Raw genomic sequence first — 20,459 nt, 5'->3', positions numbered from 1 at the left:
CGCTCGTGCTCGCTGAGCAGCCCTCTGTCTGCGAAACTGCTGGAGACGGGCATAGGACCATGGGTGTTGCTTGGATTTTCTGTTCACTTTAAAGTCTAGATTTTACCTGAGGTCAAACACAGGCGTTACGAAGTTCGGGTTCCTTTTTTTTTGCAGTAAAGTGCTGCCTCCTGCTGGGTGAAAGGCACTACAGGGAAGCTTTTCTTCTGTAGTTAAAAAGCGGTTTTCGCTTGAAGCTTAGGAGAGAGCAATTGCAGAGAACACGACTTTTCAGGCCCTCCCTTGTTTCTAATTCACTGGTGCTGGAAATAGCCTGGGATGTCGGTATCTCAGACGCCCGGACCCGTGTCTGTGTCAGTTTTCTCAGCGCTACAGGGCCAGGCAGCTTGTGGACGGTTTTGGGTGTAAACGGCCTGTGGTCTCTCGGTGCTGAAATCTGTGTGTGTGTAATAGCGCTGTTCGTTCTGACAGTAAAGCGGACTCTCGCCCAGACACGGGCAGTTCGATTTCCTCTCCCTGTGCTGGTGACGCAGAAACAGCCATCTCCTGCTGCTCTGCAGCACGGCGGCGGCCCACTGGATGGCACACAGCCCCCGCCAAAAGCCCAGAAACGCAGCGCTTGGGTATGAACGGCGAAGGGAAGGGAGCTTGTGCTCACGGTTCACCTCGCAGGAGACACTAAAGGTTGTCAAATAACCATTAGAGAGCTGTGTTATTACGATCTCTTTCACGCGCTGAGACCATGAGCTGTAGCATGAGCTCTCCCACAGCTCAGACCATGAGCTTCCACGGACAGCAAGCAACGTATTTCATGTTTTCTCATTACAGGTGCCTTTCTAATGAAGTTGCCGCTTTACCCAGTGGTTTCGTTTGGTAACACCCCACATACTTTCTCAGCAGCGGTGCTGTTCTGCCTAAAGCAGCCCTGTGCTGCACAGGACAGGAGGATTTCACACTCCGCTGCAGTCAGTGGGCAATTTGCCGCGGACCCGGAGCTCAGCGGGACTTCACTTAAATGCTGGAAGAGAAGTAAGGTCCCTGATGGAGGAGCAGAGGTGGAGACGCAAGGACCTGGTGAACCTGCTCGTTCTTCAAATCCTTTTCTAGAGGAAGAGGGGAAAAAAAAAAGTGTAAACCGTCTCATTTAAGGTTAACTGGACGCTCCAAAATGCTCTAAAGGCAGAAAAAGCTGAATACAGTTCGGTGAATACAAACATGCAAATGGACAACGCGGTGAAAGATTTGCTTGGTATTTACATGAGACGAGGCCTTTCGGTACCGACTTTATTTGTCTGTAGGGGAAACACCTGGCTAAACTGATTGCGAGGAGATATTTTCTCCACAGTGCAGCTGCTCCTGCGCGCCTCCCAGGCAGCGCTTCAGAAGACGGCCAGCCCGGCGCAGGATGTGGTTCTGCGGCCTCAGCGTGCTCGATGCTGCAGCGCGGAGCCTCTCCGGGCTCACCAACGTGCTCGGCAGCGTGGCCTCCTCTGCCCGAAGAGCCCGGCTGCGGGGCGCCGGCGGCGGTGCTCGGGGTGGGTGAGAACGCCACTCGTCGTGCCACCACCCGCACGGCCCGGGGTAAGGGCAGCACACGCAGTGTCAGGGTTTGCAGGAGCCAGGAGCAACAACAGCTGCCGTCGGGCTTGGAGCAGCACACGGTGTCTCCATGCGCTGGCACATTCCTCGGGCTGCGTGCGCATCGCTCCCTGCTCTGAGAGAACAGGATAAGCCCTCACCGGGCACGCCGATCTTCCCCCTCGCTGTCCTTTAAAGCTGCAGGCTCATGATGCAACCCCTAAAAATAATTTAGGCCTGTCCCTGTAGTGACAAATATCCTCCTGGATGAACCAGAGCTAAATCTGTCCTGCTGATGTCTGCCTGTCCAGACACAGCCTGTTCCTTTCCACCCCTCCGGTTGCTCGCTTCTGCTCGCTCTGTGCTAGTGGCCCCAGTGTGATTTACTCCAGGCTAACGCCCCGACCCTTCGCCATCAACTCAAAAAATGAGTGAAAGACACGTGCTAAAATTAGTACCCCGATGCTGCACAGCCTGATGACAAAATCTATAATGCACTTTTACACAAACGCAGCATTAGGGAGGGAACAGAAGGCAAGAAATATTACAGTTGAGTGTAAGACTTGAAGAACTATAAGATTTTAGTGCAGCAGCAGACTTTGACATTCTAGATGATAAGAGTTGGGGAAAATAAAAAAGGTTTGTTTTTACACGGGGATGGTATCTGAATCTTTTCTTGATAAAGACTTTAAGGCAGTCACCGGCAGTAGCTCCACTGGCAAGAAATGAGTAATGCCAAGAGGAATGCCACTGAAACCAACAGAATGAGAGTTTTAGGGAGTGGAAGGTAATGAATCAGTTAACGTGAAGCAGAGAAACCCTGAAATAAAAGGCTGTGTTCATAATTACGCTTCCGGTTTCACACCACGTTATTCACAGTAAGATCTGCAGGATGTAACTTACGCTCCTGAATTCCTCTTTTCTCTTTCAAAACGAGTGAGTAAGAGTTTAAAGAAATCACCCTCTAGGAGCATTTCAAATAAAAAACGAGTGAGTAAGAGTTTAAAGAAATCACCCTCTAGGAGCATTTCAAATAATCTTTATTGTTTCTCCGGGCTGTTAATTTAGAGTCCAGGTGTACTATTTAAGTACCTACCATTCTTCTTAAAGTTGTAATTTGACAGAGTAAAGTGTTGTTTCTCCAGCACTGCCAGGTCTCGTGGTGCCAAGCTCTTTCACATTTAATCCACAATGCAAGTGTACGCGCAATCAGAAGTCATGTTAGAGATAACACTTTTTTATCACTGAGATGACATAATTCTAGGTGCGCGGTTAATTTATCGGATTCAACATGAAGAACAGAAGCCAGTCTCCTAAAATATTTTGTTAAAAAGATAAAAAATTAAAAAAGACTTTCCAAGATCTCTGAAGTAAAGCCAGCAGTAGGGAAGAGCGCTGTGGGGTGAAGCACAAGTGGGCGAGGGCGCGGATACCACAGGGGAGCGGGACGGACACCGCAGACTGGAAGGTTTAAAGAAAGGGCTTACAAATACAGCTCCGGGCCAAAGGGCACAGAGGGAGGTTCGCTGATGTACTCACTTCCATGATTCAACCAGCAATTTCTGATTGCCGTGATTTTCCAGCAGCGTACTGGTTCCTGGCAACGAAGCACAAACTTATTAAATGGCTTCGTTAACAGGTTCAAGCTGCCCACGGTGCGCATGTAGGTGTGGTGCTACAGCACGGAGGCCACGGGGACTTCACCTCCTGTGGACGGTGTTACAAAACACAGCATTAATGCAACCCCACCTTACCGGTCCAGAGACACCGAGTACCGGCTCACCAGCTCCTGCAGACTGTTCTCTTTTTTTTTTTTTTTTAAACAACACGCTACAGCAAAACTTCCTGGCATTGCTAAAACTTCCAATTGCACAACAGCTGTGCGGACAACACGTTGCTCAACTCTACTGAATTAAAAAATATTTACACAAAAAAATAACGACAAGAATTGTTAAGAACGGTATAAGCAGAGTGAGCCTGTGAAAGAAAATACACGCTGGTTTTTGAACCATGAAAGCGCAACTGGAAAACTGGAGCAAATAAAAACCAATACACCATGGGTGTGTGCATGAGCAGGGGAAAGAAAAAAAAAAAAGGGCAGGCAAATTCCACTGCAATGAGTGACACCTGCTGCTTGCATGACTCTTGTTTTTCCTTCTTTCCAGACTTTTTGGCACGTATCGCTAACTGCTTTGAGAACGGAAAGAGCCGCTCACCTTCTGCAAATGCCCATGAACCTGATAGTCTCACCTTCAGAATTTGAGGGTTAGAGAACTGAAACAACCATGGTAATTTTTCCCCGGCTCCCCTTTTTATTATTCCTTTGTTCTTTAGTACTTTCGGCAGTCTGTAAATTGTTTTTGCCATTGCAGAGATGCTTAGCACTAGCATTGTGTATTCACTGGACTTCTCTTGGCTGTGCAGTGCAACACAGAGGGCTATTGGAGGTTTCTAAAAGACCAGTGATCTTCCAGAAGTGGTGGCGGGCTTTTTGAATCTCTGCATTTTTATTTTTTATTTCTCGGTGACTGTACAAGCACGTGGCTACAGGGAGGGAACTTGTGAAAGGAACAGGAAACTTGGGTGGGCACACTAACCCTTCCAACTACTAGAACCCATGCTGAGCCACAAAGAACAGCACCTCCCAGGACTGGGGAAAAACCAGAAAAGCAAATAAATGCTTACGAAAAAGCACTACTTTGGTAATAGGTACAGACTGGCTTTCAGAGCCCAAACTACAAACGGAAAGGAAGGCTCACAGACAAACACTGGACTGTGGACTTGGTGATCTCCACAAGACGTGTAAAACTCGCAATGTTTGCCTAACCGCCCTCCCCGTGACACAGGACAGTGCCCCAGCCGCCCGCCCAGCATCTGCTGCTGGCACAGCTCCTCCGGCTCCTTCAGCGCGACCCTCCCGCGACAGCCTGGCAGGCGGCGGTTCAGCAGCCATCTCCTGTCACTGATTAAAACCTTGGATCTGTATCTCTCCACAAACGTTCCTTCCTGTCTTAGGTTTTGTTAGCGTAAGGAACCCTGGCAGCAGTGAATCGCTCTGGCTCTGCTCAGTTAAGGGTTAGGCGGCAACCTGGCCCTGCTCTCTGGGGTTTGGGCAAACTCGTCCCTGTGCAAGCCCTCTGCTCCTGTCAGGTTTGCTCTTCCTCAGTAACCAGTGGGAAAAAAAAAAATATATATATATATATATATCTTTCCAGAGCACTCAGCCTGTCCCACAAGGTCACAACTGCATCAGTGAGCACTCCTGACGGACACAGCCCACACACAGGCACCAAACTGCCGTGGGTAGCTCTCAGACAGCGGATCCCGTGGGCACAAGGCTTTCCGCGTTGGGATATCCCTGCTGGAGCGCTGCCGCGGCCTCTTATCCTGCTCCACAACCCACAGCAGGTCGGTGAGGCGGCGTGGGGTGACGGATCAGGTGAGCTAGTGACCTGGCACCGGGGCCGCGGGAGGGGGGCTGCAGTGTGGTGCTTTGTGTGACATGGCCGCGCCCCGCCCGCCCTCAGAGCCGGCCGGGGACGGCCGGGGACGGCCGGGGACACGGCCCCACAGCGGCCGCTCCCTGCCCCGCACGCAACATGGCGGCCCGCTGACGGCGCGGGGCGCTGCCAATCACACCGCGGGAGCCAATCAGGTTCCGAAGCTGCCCGCCGGGGGGCGGGGCTTTCCTGGCAGTTCGCGTCTCCCTGCGGGCGGGTAGTCCCGGCCGGGTGCGCGGCCGCGGAGGGATACGGACGGGCAGGCGGGCGGGGCGAGGTGCGGCCGTTCCGAGAAGTGACGCGATAGCGGAAAGTACGCTTCCGCCGCCCCCGCGGCGGGCCGGCCGGGGAAGGGGCTGCTGCGGGGCGCTGAGGGGGCTCGGTGCCGGCAGCGCTGTGAGGGAGCGGCGGCTCGGCCCCCAGGAGGAGTCGGGGCCCGGCTGCGCCGCCTCTGTGCCGAGCTCTGGGAGCTCTTCTGCCGAAACGGGGCTGGGCTCTGTAGAACCCCTGCTGTACCGATGGGGTGTGTGGGGGCGCACCCCGGCTGCCCACCGCCCCCCTTGGGGCTTGCCAGAACTGTTTCTCAAGCAGCACACAATTGCAGTAGTAAACTACTACGGTAATAACAGCTTGCTAAAAAGGGGGTCGTTCCCAGCTCTTCAATAACCTGTTACTAGAAATAAATGCATCATACACAGCGTGTCTGTAGTCAAGAGCTACCACACTGGTGCAGCTGGCAGAAATAACGTTTTTAGTAAGGAAAAGTGGGTGCAGATGGCGGCCCGCTGGCACCAAGGTCTGTGTGCGATGGGCTAGGTGCACAGCGAGCACCCACGGGACGCAGAAGCCTCCAGTACTGGCTTGGCGATGTGTTCAGCACGGCTGATAATCTGCAGGGATCCTCACCGGGATCTGTGGGGACATGGGATACCGGGGTGTATGTACCGGGCATGGGGGGCAGCGAGGGCTGGGCGGCTTCCCAAATCTGGGGTATGTGTGTGGGTGCCCAAATCCTGGGTACGTGTGTGGGTACCCAACTCTGGGGTACGTGTGTGGATACCGAACTCTGGGGTACGTGCGTGTGTACCCAAATTCTGGGTATGTGTGTGGGTACCCAGCTCTGGGGTATGTGTGTGGGTTCCCAAATCCTGGGCATAGCCACGGCAGCCCGGTCACTACGGCACACTCCTGCCTGTGGAAGGTAACACTGCAGGACTGCGCTCTCAGCCAGGAGTCGCGTGGCCCAGCTCACGTCAGCGCCGCACCACAGCAGTTGTGCTCTGTTACCCGACGTGGGGGTTGTTCTCCTGCCCGCATCCCTCAGGAACACCAAGCACCGTCAGCTGGGGCAGCTCAGGGCGAGCCGCTTCCAGTCACAACCCGCCCGCTGCGGTGTAAGGCGTGCGGAGAGGCGGCCGCCTTGACTCGCCCTTTGGTGCGGACGCAGGAATTTCACTTTTTAGGGCGATTTCTCCAAATTATCTGGAGCGTAAAGGAGTTCCTTACGGAGAACGGACAAGCTTGAAGGGGCCCCTTCACGCCACCCCCCCCCCCCCCCCCAAAGTCTGTCAGGGCCGGGCGGGGCGGGGCAGCGGCGCGCGGGGGGACTTTTTTTTCCCGGCGTGCCCCGCGCGGACGCCGCGGGGTGCTGCGTCACGGCGCCGGGCCGCGCTAGTCTCTGCGTGGCCGGCCGCGGGTGCGGACGCGCGCCGCCATCATGGCCTCCGCCGCCGCGCTCCCGGCCCCCCCCGCCGCCGCCCCTGCCGCCGCCGTCGCCACAGCCGCCGCCCCGCCGGCCCCCTCCTGCTCCTCCGCCGCCGCCGCCGCCGCCCCGGGTATCCTGATCGGCGACCGGCTGTACTCGGAGGTGTCGCTGACCATCGACCACTCGCTGATCCCCGAGGAGCGCCTGTCGCCTACGCCGTCCATGCAGGACGGCCTGGACCTGCAGTGCGAGACCGACCTGCGCATCCTGGGCTGCGAGCTCATCCAGGCGGCCGGCATCCTCCTCCGCCTGCCGCAGGTCGGGGAGGGGGCTGAGCCGGGCCGGGCCGTGAGGAGGGAGGGGGGGGGCGGCCGCCATTGTGGCGCGGCGGGGCGGGGCGGGGGGGGCGGCGGGTGCCCGGCACAAAATGGCGGCCGGGCGGGCTGAGGGCCTCCCTCAGTGACTGACTGACTGACTGACGGCCTCCCTCACTGACCGACCGCCGCTCCGTCTCCGCAGGTGGCCATGGCGACGGGGCAGGTGCTGTTTCATCGCTTCTTCTACTCCAAGTCCTTCGTCAAGCACAGCTTCGAGGTGAGCGCGGCGCGGCGCTGTGCCGCTCCCTGAAGGCCTTCAGGCCACGCTTCTCTTTAATTACCTAGCGTTAATTTTTTATCGCCGTTCAAATAACCCGGTGGAAATGGGCTTCCTTTCAGATTGTTGCGATGGCCTGCATCAATCTTGCGTCCAAAATCGAAGAGGCGCCTCGGCGTATAAGGGATGTGATCAACGTGTTCCATCACTTGCGCCAGCTAAGAGCAAAAAGGTAAGAGTAGTTTCCGTCTCGGCACCAGCATCTTTTGTCACTAATGTGCGCTGCAGTTCTCAATCCACAGTATTTTTCCAGGCTAAGTTCAACGACCTAAAATTGAGAAAGGAGCGCGCATTGGCTGCTATGTAGGCAGTACAGCTCAGTGCTGACTTCTTCTAACGTTACTTTTGACTGTTTGGTAGAGCCTCTTTTATTATTTATTTAGCTACAAGTTTTTTGAGTATCAGTTGTAGTTTTAGGTCCGTGGTTGTAGTTTTAGGTATGCTATTAATTGATTTTTTTTGTTGTCTCGTAGGTCTTGAAAGGTAGTGCTAGGTATGATGAGCCAATTAGTGGGTTGGTGCATATTCTCTAATTTTTTAACAGTGTTCAGTAGTCCTAATGCTTTTCTTGTGGTAGCGTGTACCCACCCAAATGGGGTTATAGTGGCAATAAAGTACCAGTTTACAAAAGACGAAAGCTGAACTTCTCTCAGCGATAGCAGTATTACTTTTTAGAAGTAGCAGTTTTAGAATCTGAAGCAAGTATGGTTTGGCCTACAGTGTTTACAGCTTTAATGACTCGACTTCAACAAGGAATGTATAATTGAGCCTTGGAAGCTGAAGGCATCTTTAATTGCAAAAAGTGAGACTTCTGTTTTTTTATGGCATTGTGTGTTCGTGTCAGTCAGTAAAGTGGGAGTGTGAGCTTACCTGATCTGTGTGCAGATCTGGATAATTTGTGTGTTCTAGTTGTAGAGCTGTTCTCAGCTGCTAGTGCCTAATACTGCTTTTTTGTGTGTAAAGTGATGTATGTTCTCATGTGTAAAGCAAATTAACACGGTGTGTTGGAGGTAGCAAGGAATGGTTGAAAGGAAGGAGTTACTGTTAAACGTAAGATATCTCTTAAATACGTGGTGCAGCAGTGTTACAGACAGGTTGGAGACTTCAGCTGTGCTGAAGTCGCTTTACTTTCAGTATCCGATCGCTTAGAACTCAGGGTAATTTATAGTTCTAGAGAGGTGGTCGTTTTCAACTAGATGTTTAAATTCACACTTTCACGTCTTGCTCAGTATTATCAACAGGAGCTCAAACTGAGTTGCGTTAACTTTTCAAAGCAGAGTAGAAACCCCTTAGGGAAGCCAGCTGTTTCTTGGTACGTTTATTTTGGTTGTGTTGGCTTCTAAAATGTCGGCTTTTACTGCCTCGTGCTCAAGTTCTAGTTAGCTTCAGATACAAGAAGAATGGTCTAGTGTTGTACAATGAAAGGAACTTAGTTTTGTGGGTTGTTTTTCTTTGCTTTTCCTTTGAAGCTGTTGGCCCCGAGAGAGTTTTTTGAAGTTACACTGAAGGTGACTTCTGTAGTATTGTTTCTTAACCACAGTTGTGAGAAAGGAGTCTGGTTATTGGATTATTGAAGCTGGTTCAGAGATTCGTAATGTTTTGGCCTTGATCCAGGTGTTGAAGGTTAATTAATCATATGCAATGCTTTTCTTTGCAAGGAGAATACAAATTAGTTTTTTCTTTGTGCCATGCAAAGGATCAGAGAAACTGAACTTAACCTGTGAACTTAAATCTTTCCAGCTAGCCTGTTCCAAATCAGAATGTCACTTTTGCATGTTACATGGTGTCTAAAACGCATCATGTCGAGAGAAATCGTGCACTCCTACCCATTATTTTCTGGAGAAATGGGTATTGTTGCTGTGAGATTCTGAGTGAATCTGCATGAAATTAATCTAAAGATGCCGAAGTCTGACATTCAGGCTTGCTTTTCTTTTTTTTACAAGCAGGATGTAAACGTTTTTCTGTACTTTTTACAAGATTACAATCACATAATCTGTACACGTTATTAACTTCAACTCTTTTTTCCCTTGCAACCGACTATACAGCGACCAGCTACATTTACCAAAGCCTGGGTGATGTGGAGTGGTACATAAAGATGAAGCTGTCGTCATGGCAACAGTGAGTGAAGTATCGAAAATCCCCAAGGAGAAGCCAGTGCTCTGAGAATAGGTCACTGGAATCGGGGGACTAACAGGTTGGCCGCTGGTGAACCATTTGGAAGAACTCCTGTATCTTGTTATAAGCTTTTTTCTTTGCTGTCCAGGTTTTTAGAATACTAGCTTAATCTTCTTTTATCTGAAGCTAACACTTAAGCCGTAGCTAGTTTCTCACACACAACCCAGAACTGAAATGAAGTTAGGCTGCTGTACTTTTTTTTTGCTTCTAGTCTAGTATTTCTGTTAACTGAAGCTCTTAACCCCACACGTGAAGGTTGAGTAGTTTGAGTGGGCTTGCATTCTTAAACAATTTTGGTTTCTTGGTTCCACTTTCTGGATCTGTGTAATTGTAGCTTGAATCCATAGTAAAACTTGCCTTCACAAAGGTACAGAAGTCTTACATTTGTAAAGTTTTTTTTTATATAAATGATTCTATAAGTGCTCCCTTATATGTGTGTTTGCAGAATGGGAATTGCATTGGAATTTCCTGTTTGTAAGTCTTGTAGTCAACTGAGTTGCTGTTAGGTGGTATTTCTAATACTGAGAAATGAGAAAAAGCTTTAAAAGAAGTGTTTTGGACAAGCACGTTTTCTTTGGAATCTTTCACAAGCATATGTCATGTAGTATTGCATGTGAAATGTTTGTGTGCATGAAGAAAAGCTCGTATTATGAAAAATACTGCTTTTTTAAAATGTGTGCTGAAACATCTCTGTTCTGAGCCAAGTACAACTTATGTTTAACATGCAGAATGTAGTTTTAAGTTGATTTTATTTATCTTAAATGTGCCTGAAAGCTGCAGAAAGGCCTTACGAGGCTTCAACCAAATGTGACTCCTGTCATCTGTAACCTTGCAAGCGTTGGTCTGAGAGGCTTACTCAGCTGTTATGCACCTCTGCTGCAGCGGTCAGGTTTATACACTTATGTTGAAGTGGCCTGCATTAATTCACAAAACGTAGCATTCTTAACTGGTCTATAAATGTACAGTGCTTGTATTTACAGTGTTGGAGACAAACGTAGAACCTGACTTCTTCTCATATTGACTGGCATAAGAGAGATCTGTCTGCTCTTTGAAACGAGATGCTGATGTTACGCTGCACTTACCAGAAGTACTTTTTGCACTTTAAACAAAACCACACGCAGGGTACTTTTCCTCCAACGTATTAGACATTCCAAAGACATGCAATTTTAATATTGCATCTAATGAAGCTGTGGTTGTGTCAAGAGCACAGATCTTGTTTGTCAGAGGGATTAAAAAAAGGATATTTATAATTCTGTTGCGAACACATTATGGTCCATTTATCTTCTGGGTTGTTGTGCTGTCTCCAAATCCAGATGAAGTTCTGTGACTGGATGGGCTCACCAGAACGGGCACTGTGTGCTCTCTGTATAAGGTCGTGTCTGGAGCACTAGTGCTGGTTTTTAAGAACAGACTCAATGTAGGCTTTTGTAATACTTCCTTGCTATATAGGGCTTGAAGCTTATATTTCATATATAGGCTTATCAAGTAATTTTCTCTGCCGGGTTACCTGGACCTAAAAACAATTCCTGCTTGGACTGAGAGCTAAGTGCAGCAAATACAGTAGCAAAGCTCCTCCTACTGCCTTTCCGAGTAGGAATGCTCAGAAGTTTTCCACTTGGAAACATCTGAAGCTCACAACTTGTAAATAACTGCACATCCCAACACTTGGGAGTTGATGGCAACAGTGCCTAACTGACCAACCTTTTTCGGTGGGGAACTTCCCTTGTGCTAATAATAAGGTGCAGTGAAGTCTTATGCAGATTTGTAACTTTGCATAAGTAGATAAAAGGCCACAACTGTCTCTGTATTTCTGGGAATACCATCAAATAAACTGATGGTTTTTTCATGGCTTCCTTGGTAGATCTCTGGAACTTGAGTGTCATAGGTGACCAAGGTAACTCAAGACAACAGAGTAAAGCACACTTCCAAATGTCTATTAATTTTGAGTTTCCCGTCACTTAGCTGTTGAGCGTATATGAGCAGTTTGTAGTGATTCTCTGGCCATGTAGGACTGTGAAAACATCAAGCGAAGTAAGGCTTACAGTCTTTCCTGTTGCACTTCTAGCTGGCTTGTTGTTTTCATGGTAATGACTTTCTTAAAGAGCTGTCAGGGAATGGAACCTGTGAAAGGTAGTGAGCCTGCTGCAGGTCCTTAAGTGATCCCACCTGGTCATGCTGTCTCACTTCTGATCTTAAATCCTAGCTGCTCTAGCTGTTTGATGTAAGGTGGATGCCTCTGAAGTGTTGTGCTAACAAGCTAAGATGAGCCTGGATGCCTAAACCTCAGTTCCCTAGGCTCTCAGCGACTCACAGACCCTGTTATGCTGGTGATGGCTAGATAAAATTGTGTGAAGAGATGCTATCTAAAACTCAGCGTCGTTAGGTGAAACCAGTTGGAAGTGAATCGGTTTCATTGTTTTGAAGAACTTAAGTTGGTTCTCTGAAACAGTCTGCTACCCCAGAGCTTTATGTTCAGACTGCGTTTGCAGTTTTTTCTGATGAGTAAAATAATACCACAACTCCTCTGGAGAAGTAGTCACGTTAAACTTCAAAAGTCTGTTCTCCAGTTACTTTCTGAAAAACTACGTTTTTTGACTGGATCGTATTTAAAATAGCTGTAATCGCAAGGCACAGAAACTTGCTGTGATGAAAGTCGCTGTGAATGGATGAGAGAAGTGACTTCTGCGTAACGGAGAGCACTGAGAGAAGTAGTACGGTTCATACTTGAGCTGCGGGTCCTTCCTGGCACCATGAAGCCGCAGGAGTTGATTTCAAGTTGTTCTTCTTCCCCTTTGGGAAGAGCTGGGGGGAGCTCCGTGCTTCCTTTAACCAGTGGTGATAAGCATCCTTCCAGGTGACTGCAGAAACCTTACCTGGAGTAAATTGTGAATTACTGCAGCGGGGGAGCCCTTCAGTTATCCTTGTGATTCAGCTGACCCTTTCTTCCTGGGGTGGGGTTTTTGAGCGTTCCTTCTGCTCTGACCTGTCAGGGAAAAGAAACGTGATCAACGTGTGGAACATGCATTGGGCCCAAAAAGACAACTTAGCAGTGAAACATTTTGCCTGATAAAATAGGTGCTGTGTTTGGGATCCACTTTGCATTACTGTTTTCTGTTCAAGATAATGTAAAACGAATTTGTCACCAGTGTTTGGAATGAACTAGGTTTATGGTGGAAACAGTCTGTGGTTTATTAGAGTGTAACTAGCTGCGAAAATACTGTTCTGCACTGGAAAGCAAAGGGAATCTGTAGGGCGTATTACAGACAGGGCAACGGCTGAGTTTTATTTGAGGAACTGGGTACAGCGTGTGGAATGATCAAAGGTGAACCCTCAGCACAGACTAAGGAAAGAAAAGTTGGGGTGTGGTGCTTGTGCATAAACCAGCTTATTTCCAGCTTATTTATATTTCCAGCTTGTTTATATTTCAGCTGAAATTCAAAAAAAGGCCTTGAGTTCAGTTTCTGGATTTGTGAGGAATGAGGAGTTGACTTGCTAGTGCTAGACTTAGGAGTTTTTCTTTGTCAAATGAGTGATTGGTTTACAAATGCAAATACTGATCAGTGGATGCAGCGTGCAGAACCACAGGCAGATCGTAGAGTTTAAATTCGTTGCTTTACCAGGCTTTTTGTACGTTGCAGTAGCAGGGCTGTCTCCTCTCAAGATCTGAATAATTTTGACTTGTGGTGCATAGGAAACTACAGTTTGAAAAGCACAAGTCTGCTACTTCAATGTCAGTAAAACTGTTCAGAAAGCTCTTCTAGCTTGTTCTTGCTTTGAAGTCCTGCCTAGCAAAGGTAGTTGCATCACGCTCCTTCCCCCGTCGCTATCAAGAAGTAAAAAGGCTCCCTGAGATCCTCACTGTAAAGGTGGCTTCCGTCCCAGCAGCTGGACCGACGTAGTTTGCATACACAGTAGGACAAGTTGGTTTTTATTTTAGCCATCTAATCTGAAGCAGTCAATTGCAGAAACTAAACTAGTTTATCTAAACTTGGACAGCACAAGATTAATGCTTAAACTTGCTTGCAGGAGTTGAAAACCGGATTCTGTTGCCATTAGTTGGTTGGAAGGGAAAACAGAGATGCACTATTTTTGGATATGCAAAACAGTTTTGATTTTATTTCTTGCAAACTATAGGACTCCAAGCCCCCTGATACTTGATCAGAACTACATAAACACCAAAAATCAAGTAATCAAAGCAGAAAGGAGGGTACTGAAGGAGTTGGGATTTTGTGTTCATGTCAAGCATCCGCATAAGGTGAGTTATCAAAAATAATGTAGATGTAAATATTATTCTACCGTGAAGGCAGCCCTGTGAGCTGTGGGACAAAAACGCAGATGTAAAAATGATCTGATTTCATTTATTTATTCCATAGTAGCCGTCACGAATGTATTTGCAACAGTGTTTGAGCTAATAGCCATATTGATTTTGGTAGAAATTGCTTCCTTGGAAAGTGTTAAAGGTGACTGTCTTTCAAAATCACAGAAAAGGAGCAAAATAGAGTATTGTCTGAACACAGTGGGCTGAGGTGTGGGCTTAGAGTACGTAATCGGCAAAGGAGGAGCCACCATTGTTTTGGAATGCCATTTGGTTTACGTAGTTATTTCCTGTCTGTTGCCTTATATGTTAGAACTGAGTCTCTTTTTTTCCCCCCTTTTCCCTCAGATCATTGTTATGTATTTACAAGTCTTAGAATGTGAACGTAATCAAACCCTGGTACAGACGGCCTGGTAAGTTGTTTTCTGTTCTCTTCCTAGCCAGGAAAATAGTAGCAGAAATAATAAGCCTGATGATCCATATGCAAAGCAATGAGATGTAAGTTATTACATAAATACCTACTTTTAAAATACTCTGGAGCTTGTTTCTGCTTACTATTTTCATGGCTTGATTCCATTCTGTAATGGAGAACTCAATTTAACTTTGTTCTTTTTTCTACTCTTTAATTAAAGGGTAGTCCATGATGGTAAGTCATAGAGCTCTGCCCTCTGCACCTCAGCCCATGACCTGGGGATGGCCTGTTTGGCTGCCCTTCTCTCCAGCCAACCCAGTGCAAGCTCTCATCCGAGATTCACTGAAGTGGTCCATATCCATCGGGCAGCATCTTCTAGTTCTGTCTGGGTGTCAAAAGGATTTGTATATTTGCTTTTAGAAGTACCTGTTAAAAATGTCTCTAAATGTGTTTATTGCCTAGCTACTGTATACTGTAGTGTATTTAAAGGGCCCGTGGACACATTGGGTAGATTTTCTGCCAAGATAAATTCAGCTAATTTAACTCTTGGCTAGACTCAAGGTTTTGGTTTTATTTTGTTTTTTTAAAAAAAAATACAGTGCATGCAGCATGTTCACGTAGTATCCATGTGGGGCACTGTTCCGTAGAGCCAATAATTCCTGACTGCTGTTTGTTTCTTCCCCATAGCTCAGAAATTTAGAAATTGCGGGAGGTCTCTGCTGTTTAAACATCTCTCTTGGCATCTGTTTCTTGGCGGTGCCACCGTGCTGGAAGAAAAGTAGCTTAGTGGAGTAGTTCCAGTACTAACTTGTAGGCCTTTTTCTAATGTGAAGATTTTGAGTGCAGTGAGCAGATCAGATTCTTCCCTTTCTGGATGAAGTTAATGTTAATCAAGGTACACGTAGGATTTAAATGTGATGTTCTGTGAACTCCATAGGTTGCATCTAGCCTCTGGAAAATGGTAGGTTAAAAATATCCTGTATTTTTGTGCTTGCATTTGAATTTGAAACATACTGACTTGGAAATGTGAAAACATTGGTGTTTAAAGCAAACGGACAGATGAAAAGTACTTGCTAGATTGTTAACTATGGACACTTCATGGTGCAACTTGACGTAACTGGGGAGAAGCTATTAACTTGCATTGGTGTTTAGAAACAATGGCAATGGAGCAAACTGATTTTACAGAAGTAACAAATGTAAACATCAACTACAATAATTCTAAAGAAACTGTTTAATATTATAAGAGGAAAAAATAATAAAGTCAATTGAGTCTCCAGAACTGTTATCCTCTAAGTAGAAGGATGTAAACCTAAGATCCAACCGTGCCTAAATTCCTTTTTTGTAGGAATTACATGAATGACAGCCTTCGAACAAATGTGTTTGTTCGCTTTCAGCCAGAGACTATAGCATGTGCTTGCATTTATCTCGCTGCTAGAGCTCTGCAGGTAAGCATTAATCTTTCTTTGGTTTGCTATGGCTTTTATCACTAGTAACTTGTTTTCAAGAAAACAGTAGTGAAAATGCCTAAAACAAAGTGTAGTCCGTAATCTCTAATTAAGGCTTTAATTTGTTTTCAGATTCCACTGCCTACCCGCCCTCACTGGTTCTTGCTCTTTGGCACTACAGAAGAGGACATTCAGGAGATCTGCTTAACAACTCTTAAGCTCTATACCAGGAAGAAGGTAACTTCATTAAATCTTTGGTTTTGTTTTTTTTTTTTTCCAGTTCAGTGTTTGTGGCTGCTTGAGTTGTCCCATAGTTGTCTGGGAGTGTTTGGGAACATGTATGTACAAATCTGCTAATCTGAACGGCTCTGCTGTGTGGCTGCTCCTCTCTCCGAGGCGGGGGTGAGAGCACACGACAGAAGTCGGTCCCATTTCTGGGCAGATGGTTAAAGGACGTGTATCCTGGGGAAATGGGACAGAGCTACGAATTGTGTAAGTCTCTTACCACTTCGTTATTTTAACAGCCCAATTACGAATTTCTGGATAAAGAAGTAGAAAAGAGGAAAATGGCACTACAGGAAGCTAAACTGAAGGCAAAAGGTTTAAATCCAGATGGAACTCCAGCGCTCTCAACACTGGGGGGCTTTTCGCCCGCATCCAAACCATGTAAGCTTGTTCTCTGAACAGAAACTTGCGTAGTACTGTTTGAGACCAGTAGTACACACCTGCATATTGGGGTGTTTGAAAAAATGTAGGTTTGCCCTGTGAGCTCTTGAAAAATTTAGACTTTATCTCACAGAAATAAGAAACTAGAAATTTTCTTTTTTTTAAAACAAATTCTAAAAGCTGTTATTGATAACTTGAAATAGAAAATCAGAAAGAAAGAGGGCTTGCTATTCCACTCCCCTGTACTTCCACAAATGAGGCAGTGATATATTAATGGTGCGTTGAACTCATTATCTGAGTTTCCAGAGGTGTTTGAGTTAGCAAATGGAAATTTCTCCTGAACAATGAAAGGGCTTTCTCATTTCTGGGAAGTGGGGGCCTAGCGTAGAGTCTGAATGAAAGCAAGACCTATGGTGGGGTTGCTGAATATCAGTTATGAGCAGACCAACTTGGAAAAAGCTGCTGACGGGGTTTTGGCTTTCTCTACTTTTGTGTTAAACTGATGAGTCCTGTTGGAAGCTGTGGTTTAAGTCTCATACAGCATGCCTGTCTTTCCTGTCAGCAGGCCAGATCTAAGTGTGTTTCTTACGTAGTGGTCCTTCCATGAAAAGGAAGATAAAATTTTGGACTGTAGCAGTTTTCTGTCCATGAAGTTAGATTGGCTTCATAATGTGCTTGGCTGAGTAGGGGACAGCCTCTCAACCTGGAGGAGCTTTTGACCTTGTCCTGGGAGTATCTCAGTTTGGATTATCAACTACAGTTTTTTTTATTCTTGTATTTGTACCACTGATGTGAAAATCAGTAATTTTGCTCTTCAGCCTTAATTGTTTCTATGCTATTGAAAATTAACTGTCGTGATAACAAGTGAGGATGGGTATTCGTGGGCCATAAAGGCGGGCTTTATTTTGTACCATTTGAGCCCTGGTGAACCAGGTCCCAGGTGAGCCTGTTGCTTGGCTTGAAGGTCAGCGGTGTCCCTCACGAGGGGTGTCTCTCACCCCGTTCGGTCAGTTGGCTTCAGACTGCCATGTGTGTACCCACGGGCATCTTACAGTTCTGTTCTCAAGGGGGAATGAAGTGGGAGCTCTTGAGTTTTATTTCCATTTCTTGCAAAGTACTGGTGAGGGTACATGAAAGGTACAATGTGGTCATGACAAAGTCTGGGTAAAATACCTAATCTTGAATTTAAATTCGTAGCTTCCCCAAGAGAAGTAAAAACTGAAGAGAAGAGTCCAGTACCTCTGAACACCAAAACCATTAAAAAAGAGCCAGAAGAAAGGCAGCAAGCTTCGAAGAGCCCTTACAACGGGTAGGTGAAAATTTTTTTCCTGGTTTTGAGGAGTCTTCTGTAAAAAGGGTCTCTTTAACTGAAGTACAGTGAACTACTTTTGAGTTACTTAACGGAAGTAATGAGTATCTCAGAAGCGTAACCCTATTTCTCTCTTCTCTCTGCCCCCATCCAAAGCATGAGGAAGGAAAGCAAGAGAAGCAGAAGCAGCAGAAGTGCTAGTCGGTCCAGGTCAAGAACAAAGTCCCGGTCTCGATCTCATACTCCCAGGCGGCAGTAAGTAGTGTGCTGGTTGGTTGGTGTGAGGTTTAGGGGGACGGTGGTTTGTGGGTTTTGGGGTTTTTTTTGAGGAAATGTCTCTTTGTCCATAATTAGTTCTTTGTTACATTTTATGGGATAAGGAGAGCTGTGCAGGGAGTAGATGAGGCAGTGATAGCTGCTGGCAATATCTACTTTGTTAAAGAATCTTCTGGCTGGTATCTAGGGTGGAAACCGCCAATGTGGGTATTAACAAAGTGTTCCCCTTAAGTGTTGCTGATTAGTCAAATAATTGCAGATTGGTTACTGACTCTTTTCATTGAATCTGATGTTGAGGGGAAGCTCCATGACGAGGCAGAAGAATTGCAAAAGATGCTGTGTTCTGGTTTGGAGCTCTTGTGTTGTTTTTTTAAAGGAGCACAACTCAAAGGTGTATTGGTGTATTGTGGGAATGCCACTATCGTTCATCAGCTGTCTATTCTGGAGAAATACTCCTGACTTCTTCCAGTAGCTTGGAAGTTTCTAAACAGAAAAAAACAAGCGTATTTCTCACTTCTCCATCCCCGCTATGTGAATGAAATGTTTTAACTTGTTAACATTTTTCTGTAAGCTACAATAACAGGCGGAGTCTGTCTGGGACGTACAGCTCAAGATCGAGAAGCAGGTCCCGCAGCCACAGCGGCAGCCCTCGCAGGCATCACAACCACGGCTCACCGCATCTGAAAGCCAAGCATAGCAGGGAAGAGTTGAAGAGCGCGAACAGACACGGTCACAAAAGGAAAAAATCCCGTTCACGTTCGCAGAGCAAGTCCAGGGATCATTCTGACGTCGCCAAGAAACACAGGCATGAGCGGGGCCACCACAGAGACAGGCGCGAAAGATCCCGCTCCTTTGAGAGATCTCACAAAGGCAAGCACCACAGCAGCAGTCGGTCAGGACACAGCAGGCACAGGCGCTGAGGCCTGAGCCTGCGCTGGGTCCTAGCTAAGCCTGTATATAACCCAATAAATGGACTCTTACTTGAGAACAAAGGAATCGATTAGGATTTGTTTAATTTAAGCCCAATATCTGATTTTTCTAAAACACGTAGAACGTTTTCTTTTGGGAAAGGAACTGTTACCAACTTTTGCACATAATACCTTAGCAGTATCAAATTGATGGAAAACAATGATCAGGTGAAATTGTATGTATTAGAGTTATGTATTGTTTATCGCTATGAGAACTGGAGAGTGGATTTCTGTACAAAAGCAAAATGTACCTTATTTTTATACAAGTCAATTGCAGACACTTATATTTAAGTATAGTTATTTGTTTAAACGATGGTGGATACTTTCTTACACTGGTTTTAGTCTGCATGTGTTAAAAGATTTTTACAAGAAATAAAATATAAGGCTTTTTTTTTACTGCCTGCTGGATGTCAAATGTATTGAGACTACTAAAAGCAATTTTCTTAAACTTTGCACTTTGTCTGTTGGATATCAGTGGGCCACTTAAAAAAAAAAAAAATATCGACGTGCTTCTGGAACAAACAAAACACTTGGAGCAATTTAGAGGGAACCATGGAAAGCTCTAGAAATGTGTGTACCTCTTAGCACAGGCAGCCAGGAAGCTGGATGCACTTCTGATGCACGCAATAGGAACACGTGAGCAGGGACCCAGCTCTGTGAGGCTTGGTGGGCTGGCAGGGAGGGGAAGCCGTGAAGGAGCCGCGTTTCACAAGCCATGGGTAGGACACTTGAGCCCCAGCTTTCTGTTCAGCTGTCCCTCGGGAGCGGGGCGTTCTCCCCTGCGCCCTTCCTTCAGCTGCTGCTGGCAGGAGCTAAGATGTTGTCGTCTGCTCCTTGCTTCCCCAGGGCCGGCCTGTTAGGGCTGCATGTGCAATGCAGGAGAAGTTACCAAGGTTTTTGTGTCCCTGTCCCCTGCACTTCCCCAATGTTCTTCCCTGATGCCTTACTGTTACCCAGCTGCTGCGGCTGTGTCCAGTGCCACTGCAAGCCAAGGTGGTTGGCACCTGACACTGCTCTGTGGCTGTAGTTGCAGATAGAAAAGGGGAGAAAGGGTGAGGAGGGTTTTGGTTCTATCAGTTGCTGCTTAGACAATAAAATGTTAAGCTTAAAGGTACGAGGTGTCTGCCGTCATCACAAGCTTTGGACAGTAACCTGCAGATCTTTGGGTATGGAAACAACACAGCATAAAAACATCTTGACTCTCCTGAAAAGCTTCTCGCAGCTCAGTGGCTGTGGGTGACGTGGCACTCAGGCAGCACAGGAGAGGGCAAAGCCCAAGGCCGAGTGAGCTGGTAACCGATAGGGTCCGGCGCTGTGCGGTGTCAGGAGCCAGCGCCAGTCACTGGGCCAAAAGTCTGCAGCCCTAAAAAGCAAAAGGGGGAAAAGTGATTGAGCAAAAGCTTCTCGAAGTGGTGTGTTCCTGTAAGCAGCTGCCCAGCATCCTGCCAGACCCTAT

The 20,459-nt window shown here is 46.9% G+C and overlaps 1 protein-coding gene across 1 annotated transcript; it reads left to right on the top strand.

The window, feature by feature from the left end:
- The first annotated feature begins 5,707 nt into the window (after window positions 1-5,707).
- Window positions 5,708-19,404, top strand: CCNL1 (cyclin L1). The gene is made up of 11 exons (XM_080604793.1): window positions 5,708-7,101; window positions 7,303-7,377; window positions 7,500-7,609; window positions 13,747-13,867; window positions 14,276-14,340; window positions 15,685-15,784; window positions 15,917-16,021; window positions 16,309-16,450; window positions 17,648-17,759; window positions 17,916-18,014; window positions 18,607-19,404. Exons 1-11 carry the CDS (start codon window positions 6,796-6,798, stop codon window positions 18,953-18,955), a joined length of 1,584 nt encoding a protein of 527 aa, XP_080460919.1. The 5' UTR covers window positions 5,708-6,795; the 3' UTR covers window positions 18,956-19,404.
- The last annotated feature ends 1,055 nt before the right edge of the window (window positions 19,405-20,459 follow it).

Source organism: Anser brachyrhynchus, assembly GCF_964034855.1.
Source record: "Anser brachyrhynchus genome assembly, chromosome: 9".
In the NCBI taxonomy this organism is placed as follows: Eukaryota; Metazoa; Chordata; class Aves; order Anseriformes; family Anatidae; genus Anser; species Anser brachyrhynchus.
The sequence above is the reverse complement of the archived record's forward strand: the minus strand, read 5'-3'. Positions and strand labels throughout refer to the sequence as shown.